We start from the raw sequence: 16,609 nt of genomic DNA on the forward strand, positions 1-16,609 counted from the left end.
AAGGTAAGGGTGAGATTACGTTAGATCCGGCCTTTACTTTACATCCACTGCCAGCTCTCAATGCACTGCCTGAGGATGGGATGCATGGAGGAGGGCCATGGACAACTGGTGCCACCTTAGTGACTGAGGGAGGTCCCCCCATGGCCAATCTCACTGACTAGCGGGGGGGCCCATGGGCAATCTCACTGACTGACTGACCAGGAAGTGGCCACAGCACTTCATCTGATGCTTCCACTCCCCAGCTGGTGCTCACAGGGGGGCACTGGTGCTCCTGTCTCCGCCCCTGCCCATTGGCTAAGCAGGGAGCATGGCCTGTTAGGGGTGCACCAGTGCTCTCAGGGGGTGCACATGCAACTCCATGCACCCCCTATGTGTTGCCACTGAACAGGGCACTGCTGGAGTCATGGGGCTGGAGCTTGTGGCTTCATGAAGCCTAGCCAGATCTGTAGCTCTCTGGAGCTGGCCATGCTCTCCTCCACTCCCCAGGGCTTGGCAAGAGTGGGGGCAGGAACAGGATCCAGCAGTGGTTGCCCAGACAGAATCAGCACTGGTGGCAAAAGGTGTCCCAAGTCATCACTCCTGGACTGGGCCCAAATTTACATGCAACAATGCCTTAAGAGTGTGGGTTTTTTGGTTTTTTTTAAACTCTTATAAACTGACAAAGTAAACTGAAAAAGAAAGGAAGAAGGATTTTTCACATTTTCAGTTTTCATTTTTTCATGTTTCATTGTTGTGAAAAAATATTGTTATAGAAGTTTTGTCTATATGAAACAGGTTAGAAATAATTCTGTATTTGTAACTGCTCTTTTGGAAACCACAGACTACAAAAATCCATTTGGGACTATCATTCATGAAATTACACCATTTTTTCCCAAATGCATGTGTTGGCTTCTTCTGAGACTAGATCAATGAAATATATAACCCTCTATGGATCCAGGCATAATATCCCCATGTGGACAAATCTTAAAACTAAAATATTGCCCAAGGCAAAGACATTTGAAGCCACTGAAATTAAGTCACTGAACACATACATAAAATATAAGAAGTGGGGACCGCTCAGGAGCTAATGCTAAACCATTAACATTTTTAATGTAACGTTAAATGTCCTTTGCATAAACCTAAGTGTTGGCCTAGACTCAACATCCTTTCATATTTGTATTGACCTTTTCATTATCAATAACATAGTAGCAATAGGAATTAATGGAGGACCCTATAAACTATATAATAAACCCTCTAACCTGTTTCATATAGACAAAACTTCTATAACAATATTTTTTCACAACAATGAAACATGAAAAAATGAAAACTGAAAATGTGAAAAATCCTTCTTCCTTTCTTTTTCAGTTTACTTTGTCAGTTTATAAGAGTTTAAAAAAAACCAAAAAACCCACACTCTTAAGGCATTGTTGCATGTAAATTTGGGCCACTTCTGGAGCTTTTAAGCCCTAGATTCTCGAAATGGGCCCCTTCCTCATCCTTGTGTTCTGTGGGTTGCTTAGTACAGCAACCTGGGGACTAGGGCCAGAGCTTTTGTATTTCTCCAAGCCTGCAGCCCCCCAGTCCAGGAATGATGACTTGGGACACCTTTTGCCACCAGTGCTGATTCTGTCTGGGCAACCACTGCTGGATCCTGTTCCTGCCCCCACTCTTGCCAAGCCCTGGGGAGTGGAGGAGAGCATGGCCAGCTCCAGAGAGCTACAGATCTGGCTAGGCTTCATGAAGCCACAAGCTCCAGCCCCATGACTCCAGCAGTGCCCTGTTCAGTGGCAACACATAGGGGGTGCATGGAGTTGCATGTGCACCCCCTGAGAGCACTGGTGCACCCCTAACAGGCCATGCTCCCTGCTTAGCCAATGGGCAGGGGCGGAGGCAGGAGCACCAGTGCCCCCCTGTGAGCACCAGCTGGGGAGTGGAAGCATCAGATGAAGTGCTGTGGCCACTTCCTGGTCAGTCAGTCAGTGAGATTGCCCATGGGCCCCCCGCTAGTCAGTGAGATTGGCCATGGGGGGACCTCCCTCAGTCACTAAGGTGGCACCAGTTGTCCATGGCCCTCCTCCATGCATCCCATCCTCAGGCAGTGCATTGAGAGCTGGCAGTGGATGTAAAGTAAAGGCCGGATCTAACGTAATCTCACCCTTACCTTTACTGTTCTAGACTTCCTTTAAAATTAACAACTCTTGGTTGGAAAATGCTGATCTGTCCAAAGTTCAAGGGTGCATGAACAAAGTTAGTTTAAAGGATGGGAAAAAAGGAAAAACATAACTTGAAACAGTTGAAATACCCTATTTCAACATTTTCAAAGCAAAAAATTATTTTTTCCATTCAAAGTTTTGGTTTCACATATTGTGTTTTACAAAATTATTTTCTAATTGACAGTCTCAAACTGTTTGAATTAAGGAGAAAGACTTTCTTACCAGTTCTAGATCCCAAATAAATATGTGCTTACTCAAATGCCTTTTGAGTTCAAAGGTTATCTTCTAGGCTAAGTGCACACAGTCAAAAAGCCTGAGGCTGAATTGATTCAATCTTTGCAGGCTAGTCTAAACTGTGCAGACTGAACCAATAAGCAAGTGAACAGACAATCACGTCTGATTCCAGAAATGCAGCCACATGCTTACAGTGGCCCAGGCCAGAAGCTGAAGGGTGCTAGAGCATGCCCCCTGCTCAGCTGGACCAGACAATGTGGGCCAGAGCTAGTCCACTCACTCTGTGAGATGAGGGAGATTTGAGGGAGAGATGCAAAGCATCCTGGGATGTTTGTGGACTGTGAGTTAACTTATATCTGGAAGGGATCTGAGACAGGAGCTCAATAAATGAATTTAATCTAAATCGGTTAAGTCTGATACTACATCTGTCCAGATTTTCTTAAACAGGTTGTAGCCATTTTGAAAGCAATTTATGTGCACTGAACTTCTGCTATGTTACAGGTTTGAACCACTTTTTGATCATTTATACCAGTTTGTATGCAATTTCTGTCCCTAGCTCTAAGGAATATTTTACAAAGAGCAACAAGAATATAAGAAGCATTTAAAAATAAGAAAATGGGCTCATAAGTAACTCTTGTCTCCGCCCTTGCTCTCCTCCCTCCTGCAAATAGCTGGCAATTGGATGCCAGGGGTGTAGGGCCAAAGACTATTTTAAAATCACTCTTTCTTATCTTTCTCTTATTCTTTAAATAAAGAATTGGCTAGGTTACAAATTGATGCTGTCCTTTTAGGAAAACAAGCAAACATTCTTTTTTGGTTGTTACTGCTGTTTGTGGTTTTGTTGCCTTCTCACAGGTTTTGTGGTCAGTCATTGTATCTACTGTTAAACTCACCTTTCTGAGAGAGTAGATCTGACACTCCCGGTCCTCATGAGCAGGCTCTGAACTTCCTGAGTCCCTGTCGTCAATCCAGAAAGAGAGCCATGGTGGCTGAGAGGAAGGTCAATAGATTCAGAACTCGTGTGGAGGCTGGTCATTGACTGGTAACTTGGTGTGTCCTTACTGCCAGCTGAGGAGCTGCTCATGTTTGCAGCCCACACAAGACCGCCTGATGTGAAAGAGTGCACAGATGCTGGACTGGAAGCCAAGGAGTGACTTAAGCTTACAACATCTGTATTTAAGTCTGAAGGTTTACTGAAGAGGGGGCTGCTGCTACCACTTTGCCCACCTGCACTGCCCATGCTGCCTGTACCTGAGGAGGGAGATTCTAGGCTGCCTTGCCGTGCCAAAGTGGTACTAGGGCTGGGCATTGCTGATGTGGATTTCACACCTTCAGGACTGGGCGCAGAGGCAGCTTTGCCACTTGCCTTGGCACCAAACAACCTAGAAGTAAAACAGATTTCATTGTTATTCAGGGAAACTGACAGCCACATTAAACATTCATGACATAACATTATAACAGCCAAACTGCACATTTAATTACTGCTGCTAAAATAATGCCTTCCTTGTTGATTAACTGCATTTCCACATTAAATCCTCTTAACTATTTCACAATAATGTGGGATTTATTTCATTAGCAAACTCTCTTATTCCCTGCTTTTCAGATGTATTCTTTGCATGTATGGAACTTCATGTAGACATGAAAAACAAGCAAATCATTTGTTTTATGACTGCATAAACTTTCACCCAAATCCACTTGCTAGTTTAGGCACTCTTACTAGTAAACTGCTAGACTACTAAAAATATTGCTTCTTGGAAGAAGCTAAAACGGTTATGGAAGTTCATTTGCAATAGGGTACCCTTTGCAGTTCCACAAGCGTTTAACTACCTGTCTAAAATGTTCCTTCTTTTTGCCCAGCTGGCCATGTGGATATCAGCCAAACAATGGTCAAATACAATAATGTGCATCAGAGCTAAATGCCTCCAATTGTTTTTTTTTTCAAGAGCTGCCGTGATAAACAAGTATTTCATGTGCCTGCTATCAATGATTTGTGGATGGATGCTTCTACAGTAATAATGACATTTTTTTTAATTGAACTATTGAAATAGTGATGATTTAGTCTTTGCTAAAAATATTTCAAGCATTTTAAATGCCCTTCATAATCCAATACCAATATAAATTCAAAACAAATCTTAAAAGTAAATTAAGCAATAATAATGGTATACCAATCTGTTTTATTTATAATAAAGCCCATGGAAGTCAACAGGAGCATATTTTACAGCCAAAAAAAAAAGAGAGGCTATATTAGTATCTGGACACAAGAGGGCACGATTGGCTTTTACTTAAACAATGGAAGCCTTTCATCTGTATGTACAGTGTGATTTATATTTCATACCCATTATTACAGGCCTTTCTAACAGACTTTTTTTTGGTTAATGTTTCGGATGAGATACATAACTAAACTACCTTGTTAATGAAATCCCAATCACTAGGAGTTGCTGACAATATAAAAGCAAACACTTTATTACTCTGTATTTTTATGGAGTCAACCACTTGTACATTCTGCCAGCAGACTATAGACACTATCATAGAAACCAAACATCCAAGAACAACAGGACTTTCTACTTGGGTTTGATCTGAATATTCCATGAGAACTTACTACACTGCATATGCAAGGAGAAGTTATCACAGCTTTTGGGATGTGCACAGCAGTATTGAAAACTGTCCCACCTGCACTGCCTAGTGGACAATATTGAAAACTGTCCACATTCTGGAGAAAGATATTGTACTTCTGAGTAAATACTTACTCCTCAGTAACTGTTTATGTTCTGTTAACAGGCATTACCAGTTTCTTTCATATTTTCTCTTTTGCTTGTGGCAAATAACTCGCATATGTGGATGCAAATCCTACAGTTTGACTTTCAATGCCTTTTTTTTTAAACGATGCATTTCACAGAAACCCCCTTACCTTCGGAACGTAGGTGAAGCAATATCCGGGTATTTGGATCCTGGCTGCCTGAGTCCCGGTGTTCCACAGGCGCTGGCTGATGTTGGGCTGGATTTAGGAGAGCTTGACAATGAAACACTCTCGGAATCAGATACAGCTACTTTTTCCTTCTCTTTGTCCGTCTGATTGATGGTGACAGGGCTGGCTCGCCCTGACCCAATCTTTGTTGGCTCTCTCAGTTTGGTGGTGGCAGTACCTGCAGACTTGCTGCTGACATTCGAGTCAATGCTACTGGTGCTAGACCTATGTCCACCTCTGCCAGGAATCCCGCTGGTGCTAGATTTTGAAGGGCGTGGCAAACTTCGATACTGCAGAGTGGTCTTTGAGCTGACGTGCAATACACCATCATCCTGATTCTGTGAACCGTCCAAGCTAGTCTTTCTGCCTGCATTTGACTTCCCACCAATGGCTGAAGATTTGGGGATTTTGCCCAGTGTGGCTGATCCGCTTGTTATGGTAGCTCCACTTGTGGTGATTATAGTGGAAGATCCCACCCCAGCCTTTTTGAAACCAAAGGAGCCAGTAGCAGTTGATCGTCCAATGCCAGAGGGAGGCTTTTTTCCTTCATCACCACTGCTTTTTCCTGCATCTGATGGAGAGCGCTGTATAGAGGCTCCTTTAAGGGGAGTTTTCACTTTTTCAGAAGCTTTTGCATCATCTGTTTTTCCTAATTAAAATATATATATATTATATAGATTTTTGTATTTATAACTATAGTATATCACCATATATTTACTATGTAGGTGTGTTTTCAGGGGAAAAATACATGATATACAAACACTGATAAATTGCCATAAAAGAAAAGAACAATCTAGATCTACTGTACTGTTCGGGTAATAAGTCTACCTTTATTTCCTCCAAAGGAACCATAAAAATTGCCCTCAGTTTATTTGCAGTCAGCCTATCATTAGGTTCCAACTGCTTTGTCTTTTGTACCTGCAATATTTTTGGCCATACAATAAAAATACTAAGCCAGAAGGTTTTCAAGTACAATTTTTCTTTCAGTTCTCTTAGGGTATTTAACCCTTTGTGTCCTGGTGGTTTTTTTGGATATTTGATGCTCCTCTGGAATTTTGTAAGGGCAACAGCTGTTCATGGTCCTTATCAGTAATTGTTCACTTACATTCAGCTTCTTTTTCCTGAAATTGAACCTGAAAATATGGGTTCAATTGTCTTAGAGTTCAATTGACTGAGAGTTGGAATAATGAGGCATTTAATCCTCTGTCAGCAGTCAGTATCAAATGCACACAATGTATTAAAGGCCTGACATTCTACTAACAATTTCTAAGTATATATAGACATGGGAGCATAGCTGCTGAGAGAGTATCACAGTAAAACCATAAGGACTTTCAGACAATGTTTCTTTTTTCATTAATAATATGGTATAATCAAGAAACAGTATCTGAAAATGCATTTTAAGTTAAAGTAATTCAAAAAAAAAATCAATCTCAATTATGTATAAACAAAAAATGAACTTTCATTCTTCAACTTCACTTTAATTAAATATATTTTCATCCACATACAGCTAATTTTCCTTTGTGGTAGTCACAAAAATACAATTACCAAGCACTATCTACAATCTAATGGTTTTAATAAGTTGTAATATTGTGGATCTACTATTACATCATTATAATAATTTAATTTTCTTTGTCATATCTCTACTACTTATGCACGCTTGTTACTCTGTTAGCTTGTTCTCAGTTGTGCTCACACATCTAGTTTCTATTGCTGTGCAATGTAAGTCTGAAAACCACTAATCTTTAACATTTTACAGATACAAGTCAATGTCACTTTCTTTGCATTCTTCTACTTTGATATCTTTTTGAGTGCCTACTATAAGCTCACAGAAACTCCTAAAGGGTCCTATATTGAGAATGTCATAGTATTTCATTCATCTTTCAAGTAATTTTAACAAGTATATATGGAATGGATTCTATTGTGCTGCTAAACCATCATAAAGAAAACTTAAGTTTATTACAGTCCTATCATTCTACCCAGCTCCTTATCTTAGAAATATATACATATATACACAGTGTATACACATATGCATATCCCCTCTCCTCTCATGCACACATTTATAAATGCAAAGCATAAGGATACTCTTTTTAATAACTAAAGATCTCAGTTCTCTGTTAAAAAGGCAGATATTTTTTCTGCTCCAACAGCAGAGCGGATTCCTTTGGCTTAGGCAATCCTTGGGTGGTGTGTCGCAGCTACACCCTTACACCACTTTACACCTAGATGTAAGTACAGACTTGTCACTAGGGCATCCCTGAGTTGACATGATCTCTGGCTTCTGAAATAACCTAAAAGAAAGCATTGCAAGTGCTGTGGACATCAGAACAGCACTTACCAGTTCTAGGACTGAGAAAACACAGATGTGATTTATAATCCCCTCCAGCTTGTGTGGAAAATCTTTACTTATACTTTATTAAAATGGAAGCTTTTTAAATGGATATGAAAGAAGCATTTTTCACTAGACAGGACAAAGTGTTCAAAAATGTACTGCAGGTGACCATCTTGTAGCAGAATGATGGACTTAGATGATCTAATAAAGGTGCTTTCCATCTCTACTTTCTGACTTCAGAAACAGTTGGCAAAAACAGTGACACTAGATGACACTATTTTTAAGCAGCCTTTGCGGAGTGGGGGGAGGGAGGAGAAATAGATCTCTGCACCCTTATAAAGTCAGCCTGTGTTGAAACAAATGTTTCACAAGCATTACATTTAAAAGAAGGAATTCTTTGGTTAGCACTAAGCTATGGTATGTAAAAGCAATGCTTCATTTGATATCTAAACTTTGGAAATGTTGAAGTCTGCCATAGTTTAGGGAGAAAATACTGCCACAATGTGTGATGTATTTGTTTAAACATACTACAACAACAGTGGTGCATTTTGAGAAGAGAACAAAGAAAAACAGGTAGAAATGATACCTTTAAGATTCCTTGATGAGAAATTATTTACTCTAATAACTAGTATATCCATCTCTAACACATGCTAGGCATGCCTGTCACATACTTAGCTATAAAATACTTTCTTATCCCTTACAAATCCCTTAACATTTATAAAAATTAGACTGAGTATAGAGAACAAGCCATGCTACTTAAACTAGCAGTTTCCAAGTTATCATCCTACCAGAGGTCTTGAGAGCACTTGTTCCAGTTTTGTGCCTGGATGGGGTTGTTCCCACTTGTGCTGTCATGCCTCTCCTCCACGATCCAGTCTGGGAAACAGACAGAGATGATTTTTGCCCACCCTTTTCCGAGTCTTCAGACAGCCCCGAGGGTAGACCCTTCCATTTGCCACTGCCATCTACGCTGCTGTCAAAATCTTCGTCTGGCTTCTTCAGTTCATCGGTACTGCCCCAGGTTTCACTGTCAGTCGCTGAACGCTTCTCTGAATCAGTCTTCAGCTGCAAAACATTTATATCATGGGAAATGGTAAATTTTAACATCCTCAATATTTTCTAACTTCTTAACTCCAAGGAGGAAAAGGAGATTAAAGGACATTAAATTATATATATATTTTTAAAATCACAGATGAGGGTCACAAAAACTTCCCCCTCAAACATTCATTCCCCAGTTTCAAAAGTTGAAGCAAGCTCCCAATCAGGGACAGCATTCTTCTTCTCTATGCACATTTCCTAATTTATTACGTAAAAGTCTATTTTCTTTAAATTATCTCTTATAACACCATATTGTCCGTGCACTCCCCAGGGATTTTACAAATTAATAATTGCTTTAAATCAGGAAAACCTTCCACTGAGTCCAGTAGGGATACTGTCTGACAAGCATTGAAGGGTTGAGCTCAGGTGTTGGTGACAGAGGGAAATTAGATGGAAAGTTAAACAGATATTCTTATTGTCCCAAACCTTTCTTCATGTTGGTGACCTGAATTCCCTGGGCATATTTCCACTGAAATGAATAGGGTGCTACCAGCAGAAATTTCCCTGTGATGACTCAGTTATGCAGCAAAGCATGTATGGAGGCATTTTATATTGATAAAGCTGCTTTGAGGAAAGGAGGCAAAATAGTGACCAGAAGGCCACTCCCCATTACAGACCCCGGATTGTGCTGGGGACAGTCTTGAGAGAGGCAGCACCCATCCTCCCTCAGGCAGGTGGTAGTGAGAAAAGAAAGTGCAAGAAGGAACCAGCCAGAGACCACAGCCAGCACAGCAACTGTGCAAGCAAATGAAGCAGAGAAGGACACTGACAATATTTTCTACATTTTTACTCAGATTCTCTTTCTTGTGCTACTGCTGTTTGTGAAAAGACCTCTAGCCCCCTTTCCTCAAAGTCTCTTTTCTTCATCCTCATTCCTTATCTGCTTCTCATAACTCTCCTTCCCTACATTTTCCTCTGCCTGCTGTTTCTTTCACCTGCCTGTCTTCTAGGTTGGCCAACTTCCCCCCTATCTACCTGTAATAAGAGATCAGTTGTGGAACTACCATGACATTTGCTTCTTCGATGGTAGCAAATCAGTAAATTGCTGGTTTTGCAATAATATACCACAGCTCTTTCCCACCCTGCTTCTGTCTTGTCTATTTTGACCATAAGCTCCACAGGGCCAGAGCTATACATTTCCGTGTGCTAGTAAAGTGCCAAGTATGCTGGGGCTCCATTCTTGGTTGGCACTGAGGCACTGCTTTAATAAACATGATTAATAATAATGAGTTGGCAGGCAGCAATAATCAACTCCACTGACATGCATAGTATTCAAGGGTTAATTTAAGGCTTAGTTCTGCTGACAGTTGCATTTGCTTTGGAGAGGAAAAGAGAGATTTTGTGCAAGATGGATGAGAAAAGAAGCCAAGCAAAATATTCATACAAATATTGTAGGAACCTTCAGAAGAGAGTATTTGCTAGTATACACACTAAGTATGTAAAATCCCCAGCAGTTTTCTCAAAGATTAATTTTTAAACACATTCACACATCATTTTAAGGCCAACTGCATTATCACTGGAAATGTTAAATAAAATATTTGTGAAAGACTTTTTTGCCATCGCACCACCTGTGAAATGACTGTTAATTGTTTGACAAAATGACCAATTTCTACATCTTGTTGTAAATGATGTTGTCTATTTTCATTGTACCAATTATATAAATTAACTGCAAAGGGACCCTCATAGGATCTCTTTGCTGGAAAGAGCTGTTCCCCCTCCAGAGTACAGCTGACATAATAACTATGACTCGGTCCTCAGCAAGCAGAGTGTGTGGTAGTGCAAAGTAGACCTACTGGAAAGTCTCAGTCATCTTCTAATTAATTTACAGCACAGCAATCTAGAACAGTGCCTTTGGGCTTAGTTCTGGGCTGGTATTGAGAACAAAATTGGAGAAGAGAAGCTTGCCAGTTTGGATTAGTAGGTCACTAAAAATGTAAATAGGAAAGGGTTAAATTCTCAGTTTGATGCCTCCCATTAACAACAATGCTGGTGTGGTAGAACAAATGAGCCAGTTCAAGCAACGGATTAGGACTGGAGGACTTCCAGCTTGGTAAAACTGTAGAAGACTGGGAAAAGGCTAAGAAAAGGCAGTTGTAAGAACCAAGATGACTGTTCCTACTGCATGGCCACCTTTTGTGAGCATGACCCAAATCTGGAATTTAGAGGGGAAGCTTGTACTATGTACTCAGAGAGCATCTGTGCCCAAGATGATGTTTCCCCCAGCTTTTCATGGTAAAATGAGCATTGCACTTTTGCCATAATCCCAGAGAATACCAGTCCTCTGTATCCGAGGATACATCTAAGGACTGCACAAACTGAGGGTAATACAAAATATGAGTGCCAAGTTTGAAGTGCAGCAGTATATTGAGGACACAGATTTCCTAAGCTTCACTGCATGTCTGCTTGCAATTCAAAATGTTGATATTTAAAGCCCTGAATTCTTTGAAACAGGGTCACTAGAGACAACCACCTCTTACAGTGATGCGTGGTCCTTGTTATGACTGACCAAAATGCTAAAATTTTATGTTCTTTGCTATAAACACGAAGCATTCTAACTATACATTCTCTGAAGGCTCCTTGACTGAGATTTGCATTCCACTATTTCTGCAATAGCTTAGACCTATTAACTTCTGCAAACTCTTTTGTTATTTGAGGAGATCTGTAGGGAAATACTCAGATGCATGTGTGGGGTTGGGGGGGCATTAATCTACATCCTGTTGCTATAACTTTGCTGAGAGCTATATTTTGAGGTCTCGAATTTCAGTGAAAGGTGAACAGATCTTGGAACAAGAGTTTTATTTTGTATAAGTTGAAAGAAATAAATGGATAAAAAAAATCTGATATCAAATTGTGCAGACAGGAACATGCTCAAGGGATGACAAGCCTGGAGGTTGTTTAGAGCTGGCTGCAACAGGGCTTAGGTCAGATGATGACTAATACTGATAAGTAAGAGGATGGTAATGCTGTTCTATCAAATCAAGAGCAGAAAATTTCTTTTGGTGGACCACCTCACCATACCAACAAGGACTGAAGCAGAAAGCAATGTTTGTTAGCAAGTGGCTAAGACATGTCCATGCCTGAACAGAAGCAACTGCTTATTGGAATCCTTATCCTGGAAGAACTTGGCTTACTCATCTACAATAGCCTAGCAGAAGGCCTGAGTTGGGAGGGAACACAGGAGGGAACTCTGGAATACGGGCTTAAGATGCCCATGCCTGTGCCCATGTCCATATTCTTATAGTTGAGAGTGGGGGAAGGGCATAACAAAAAACCTCCTCTCCACCCACTGGCTCACCTCTCCCCATGAAGGAGAGGGGAGAGAAGAACAGTCTCCTTCTGCAGGTTTCTTTCTCCCTACAGAGGGAAAAGGGAAATAACCTCATAGTCTGTGTAGGAATCCTTTCCTGAAATTATGCTTCATGGCAGATGAATATGGAATTAGTCTAAATTCTACCACTCTGAACATGATTTAGGGTATAGGAACCCACATGGGCGACTGGTGCCACCTTAATCGGGGGGGGGGAGGGGTATGTGCCCCTCCCAGCAACCAGTCAGATCCCCCTGCAGCCAAGCTCATTACCAGTCAATCACGCTGACTGGAAAGCAGCCGCGGTGCTCTTGGAAGTGGCCGTGGCACTTCATCCAGTGCTTCCACTCCCTGGCTGGCGCTCGGAGAGGGGGGGCACCGCCTGCCCCCTGGCCCATCACCTAAGTGAGTACTGTGGAGGAGTGTGGCCTGTCAGGAGGGGTGCACCAGTGCTCTCAGGTGGTGCACATGAACCCCTGTGCACTCCCTATGCGTTGCCACTGGGAACCCATCTATCCCAACTTTTCTACATCACGTTTTGTGTTTAAGAGAATGCGATCCTTCTCATACAGAAATACTATAGAAAATGTGAAATATTCATCATTTTATGTGGTTTGAATATATTGCTACTGAAAACATTTTCCCTGGTACACTGTACACTTTAAAGGACATTGTAAGACACAGCAATGAAAAAGCTGCTTACCTGAGTGTGAGCATTCTTTCTTGAAGAGGCAGTAATGTTGGAATAAGAGCTAACAGATGATGTGGTGTTCAAATCATCCGTGCTGAGGTTATCAAGGGTGTCACTGAGACCACTACTAACTGAGCTGCTGTCATCCCAGCTGCAGAGAAAGGAGGATATCTGTTTACTCACTGCATGATTCACTCAAATCAGTACTTTTTATAGTAACTATTCTTAAACTTATATGACTACCTGTAAGGAAAGTATGTTAGTGCACAATGCATATTAATGTTCAGATTTAAATTAATCATTTAGTCATTGTCAAATGTGTATGGCTAGCTGTTCAATTAGTGAAAGACCAGGATGCCTGGTCTGGGAAAATACCAGTATAAGTCATTAAAACAGGTTGTTTCATGCTTCATTGAAGTCACATTCAGTATAATGGCAGGGAAATCCATTAAACCTACCTGTATTGCTAGTCAAAGCATTATTAATAGCCTAGATTACTCAATAGAACCCCAGCCTACAGAAAACTAAAGGGAATATCCCTTCCACAGCTCAAACTAGCTATCCATCAGGAAAGCAATTATTTCCAATAGCTCTGTTTTCTTGTCTAAGCCTTTTTGGTGGGTGCTGTGTCATCAAAATAGGATTCTTGAACAATGCTGTCACTGGGGTTGATTACTTATGGAGCATTCATTACAATTCTCATAAAAACACAACCATTCAGCCTGAGGAAATCTCGGTGTGATATGGTAGAGGGAAATGCAAGGTTTATGGCACTTCCATCCACCTATTCTCATGCGAGTCATAAGGAAGGCAAAGGAGTAGAGGCAGGTTCTTGGACCTACTCTGATTACCATTCTCAAGGGTTTCATTCTGACCTTGAGTCCCAAGTCCAATAGAGAAAACCCCATGCAGGGTAGATAGAGAAAGTTAGGGGAACTATGGGAACTCAAGAGATTCTAGCTTAATATTAAAAAAAGCATAAAGTGGCTACTTAATAGACAAAGGCAGTGCCTATTAGTACAGTTCATATGTACGTTAGGTTACCAAGACAAGTACACAACATTTTGCCTGCTTTTAAAAATGAGAGCTGTCAAATGAGAGCAGGCATTATGATTGTTCCTTTGCAAAGTCGCCCCAATGCACTTTCCTCCTAGCATCACCTCCCTTGGTAATCAAAGTCTGGCTCACTCCCTCTGAAACTTTTTGTGTTTGTTTGAACACAGCCAACCAGCCCAGTAAGGGTAAAACATATCAGTATATTACTTAAAATGCATTCATGACGTTCAAATCAACAAATGTGCCTTTATTATATCAGGGCTTTCAGTCTCCCATATCTTTATATCAGGTATCTCTTCAAACAGGTGTCGACTGTATTAGTTTAGAGAAATCAACAGAAATCCCTGAGGACCCTTGATTTACATATGCAAATATGGTTACTTCACTGAAGGCTTTGGAAAGTAACAATAGCATTGACAAAGAACTTGATATGGAGGGCATTGTTATTAAAGTCTATAGGGAAGTGAGCCATGATCAATCAGGTTAGTATCACAGCAACCAGAGAGAGCATGCCTGCATTTGCCAAAGGTACGGAATCAAATTAGTACATGACCTCAATGACAAGAGAAACATTTCAGGAGGGTAAGAGCAGATAACAGAATTGTATGTTCTACTATTCAATATAAGGGCTACAAATAAATACCTCTTCTGCATCATTGCCATGTAAGATACAAAAGAGTGACTTAGGAATACAATTTCATATCTGAGTGATTATAAAAAAAACCACCTTACAAATCACTCATATTCATCTAAGAACTGCCTTTGTAAGCACTATTCATTTATACTTATTGTCTTTTTTACCCTTTTAGCATTGCCTCGGGCTAGGATAGGGAGCTTCAGATACCAAAACCTATTATTCAAATATTACTTGCAATACAGGACTATACATTTGCAAGACTGTCATATATGACAGCTAAGTACTTTTAGATGCGATTAGGTATGAAAAAAGACAATATACCTTGATTAACCCAGAAATGCAATCATAAGCAAGATCTGATATGAGCTGTATACTTTCAGAAGTAACAAAAAGTTCTATGTTTTACTGTAAAATAGTACAAATAAGTCATTCCCATTTATTAAAACCTGACTTACAATATTTCATGGTCTATTGTAAGAGCTAGAGAACTAGGAGCAATGTATCCATGGTAATTCTGCTTTTCCTTTGAATCTTCATCTTATTAAGGCTAGAACAGTAAACATTTCAGAAGGAAGATTCAAATCTTTTAAATTATCTCAATTTTAAAACTCTGTAACGAAAGCTTTGTAACAAGATCTAGATGCAGACAATATCTGTATTTGGCAGCTCAAGTCTCTTGGGGGAAGGGATATTTCATTTCTTGTTTTCACTCTACTATGTCTTCTTTGTAATATTTCACACTCATCGCACAGCTGCGGTCCCTAATGGATTAGTGGTGGGCTCTGGAAACTCTCCTTGGCTGTCTTGGAAGATATGCAGAAGATTATCTTGACACCTACTCTGTAGACCTTTCACAGTCTTTTCTATATATGGCCAGAATTCTTCTCTGATCTCAAGCGGTCAGAAGTCTTCAAATGTTTGGAAGATCTTAAACATAATTTCTGACTGCATTTTACTCCAGTAATATTTTTTTTCTAATTAGGACCAGCTTAGCTATTTTATATACTTGTTTCACTATTTCTCCATTGGAATTCCTTTAAGTCTGGCTACTACTGAAAATACAGACACAACAATGTGAAGTCGCCTTCCTAGCTGGAATTCTAGTGAAGATATTCAAAAGTTAACTATGGCGATTTATACAGTGTTTTGCATCATGTGGCAGACACATAAGTACAAAAGATTCCACCTTATTGTAAAGTAGTAGTTCACATCATTTCTATCATTTTATAGTTTCAGCTTATGCAATAAACTGAAATATGCTAAAAGCCAATATATGGATAACTGAGTGAAATTTACTTGAATAGACAGTAAATGCTTTTGCTTTATGGGCAAGTATACAGATGTTTTCAGATATATAGCACTTTGAGAACTAATCCAAAAATATTTCCATCTTCTCCACTTGCTCCTGGTAGCCTGCAGCAGACACCCATTGTAACTTCTGTTTAACTCCTTTTAACTTTCACCGCCACACTATTAACTCTCAAGGAGAGACATTATAGAGACATCTGATATTATACAGCCCTCGTGTATTGTTTCCTTCATCTCTCCTTTGCACATTTTCTTACAAATGGAGCTGCTATAACATTTTGTGTCAATATTACCTGTTTCAATTGCTTATAACATCGTGAAGCTTTAACCAATTGAATTGTTTCATATTGGAGGACAGCTCAGTTTTTAGGAGATTTTAGGCAACCCCATTCAACTATTTTTTAAAACAATGCTACCAGAAAATGTGGTTTTCTTACAAAATTCCATAAGCCATTTAAAACTCTAGACCAGGCATTCTTAACCTTTTTAGACTCATGGCACCCCCTCAGTAGACTCAATGTACCCCTCAAAAACGCCACCTCTTAGATTTCATTTCCTTTTTGACTGCAGAAAAAATAATAGAATAAATAATAAAAATAATAATTCTTTTGTTGCAAAGAACTCAGACCACAACAATTCAGAATGTTTTTGATGCTATGGATCCCTCTTTGAAATCTCTGGGTTTGTCTTGTGAATCATCTTTGCCCAGTTTACCATGCTAATGTTACATGGCATCCTGAAAGGATCTCAAGGCACCTGGTTGAGAATCACTGCCCTAGAGCCTCCTTCTGC

General features: G+C 40.2%; 1 protein-coding gene across 2 annotated transcripts in view; it reads right to left on the reverse strand.

Annotated features, from left to right (window-relative positions):
• Positions 1 to 16,609, reverse strand: part of NAV3 (neuron navigator 3) — a 787,742-nt gene that overhangs the window by 72,612 nt on the left and 698,521 nt on the right. For both annotated transcript variants that reach the window (XM_019543171.1, XM_019543169.1), the window contains 4 exons: positions 12,829 to 12,967; positions 8,509 to 8,785; positions 5,335 to 6,040; positions 3,320 to 3,808 (listed from right to left, as the gene is read on the reverse strand). In XM_019543171.1, the coding sequence (XP_019398716.1) occupies positions 3,320 to 3,808; positions 5,335 to 6,040; positions 8,509 to 8,785; positions 12,829 to 12,967 (1,611 nt within the window). The remainder of the gene's footprint in view (positions 1 to 3,319; positions 3,809 to 5,334; positions 6,041 to 8,508; positions 8,786 to 12,828; positions 12,968 to 16,609) is intronic.

This window comes from Crocodylus porosus, unplaced genomic scaffold (assembly GCF_001723895.1).
Source record: "Crocodylus porosus isolate Cpor-Errol unplaced genomic scaffold, CroPor_comp1, whole genome shotgun sequence".
Lineage (NCBI taxonomy): Eukaryota > Metazoa > Chordata > Crocodylia > Crocodylidae > Crocodylus > Crocodylus porosus.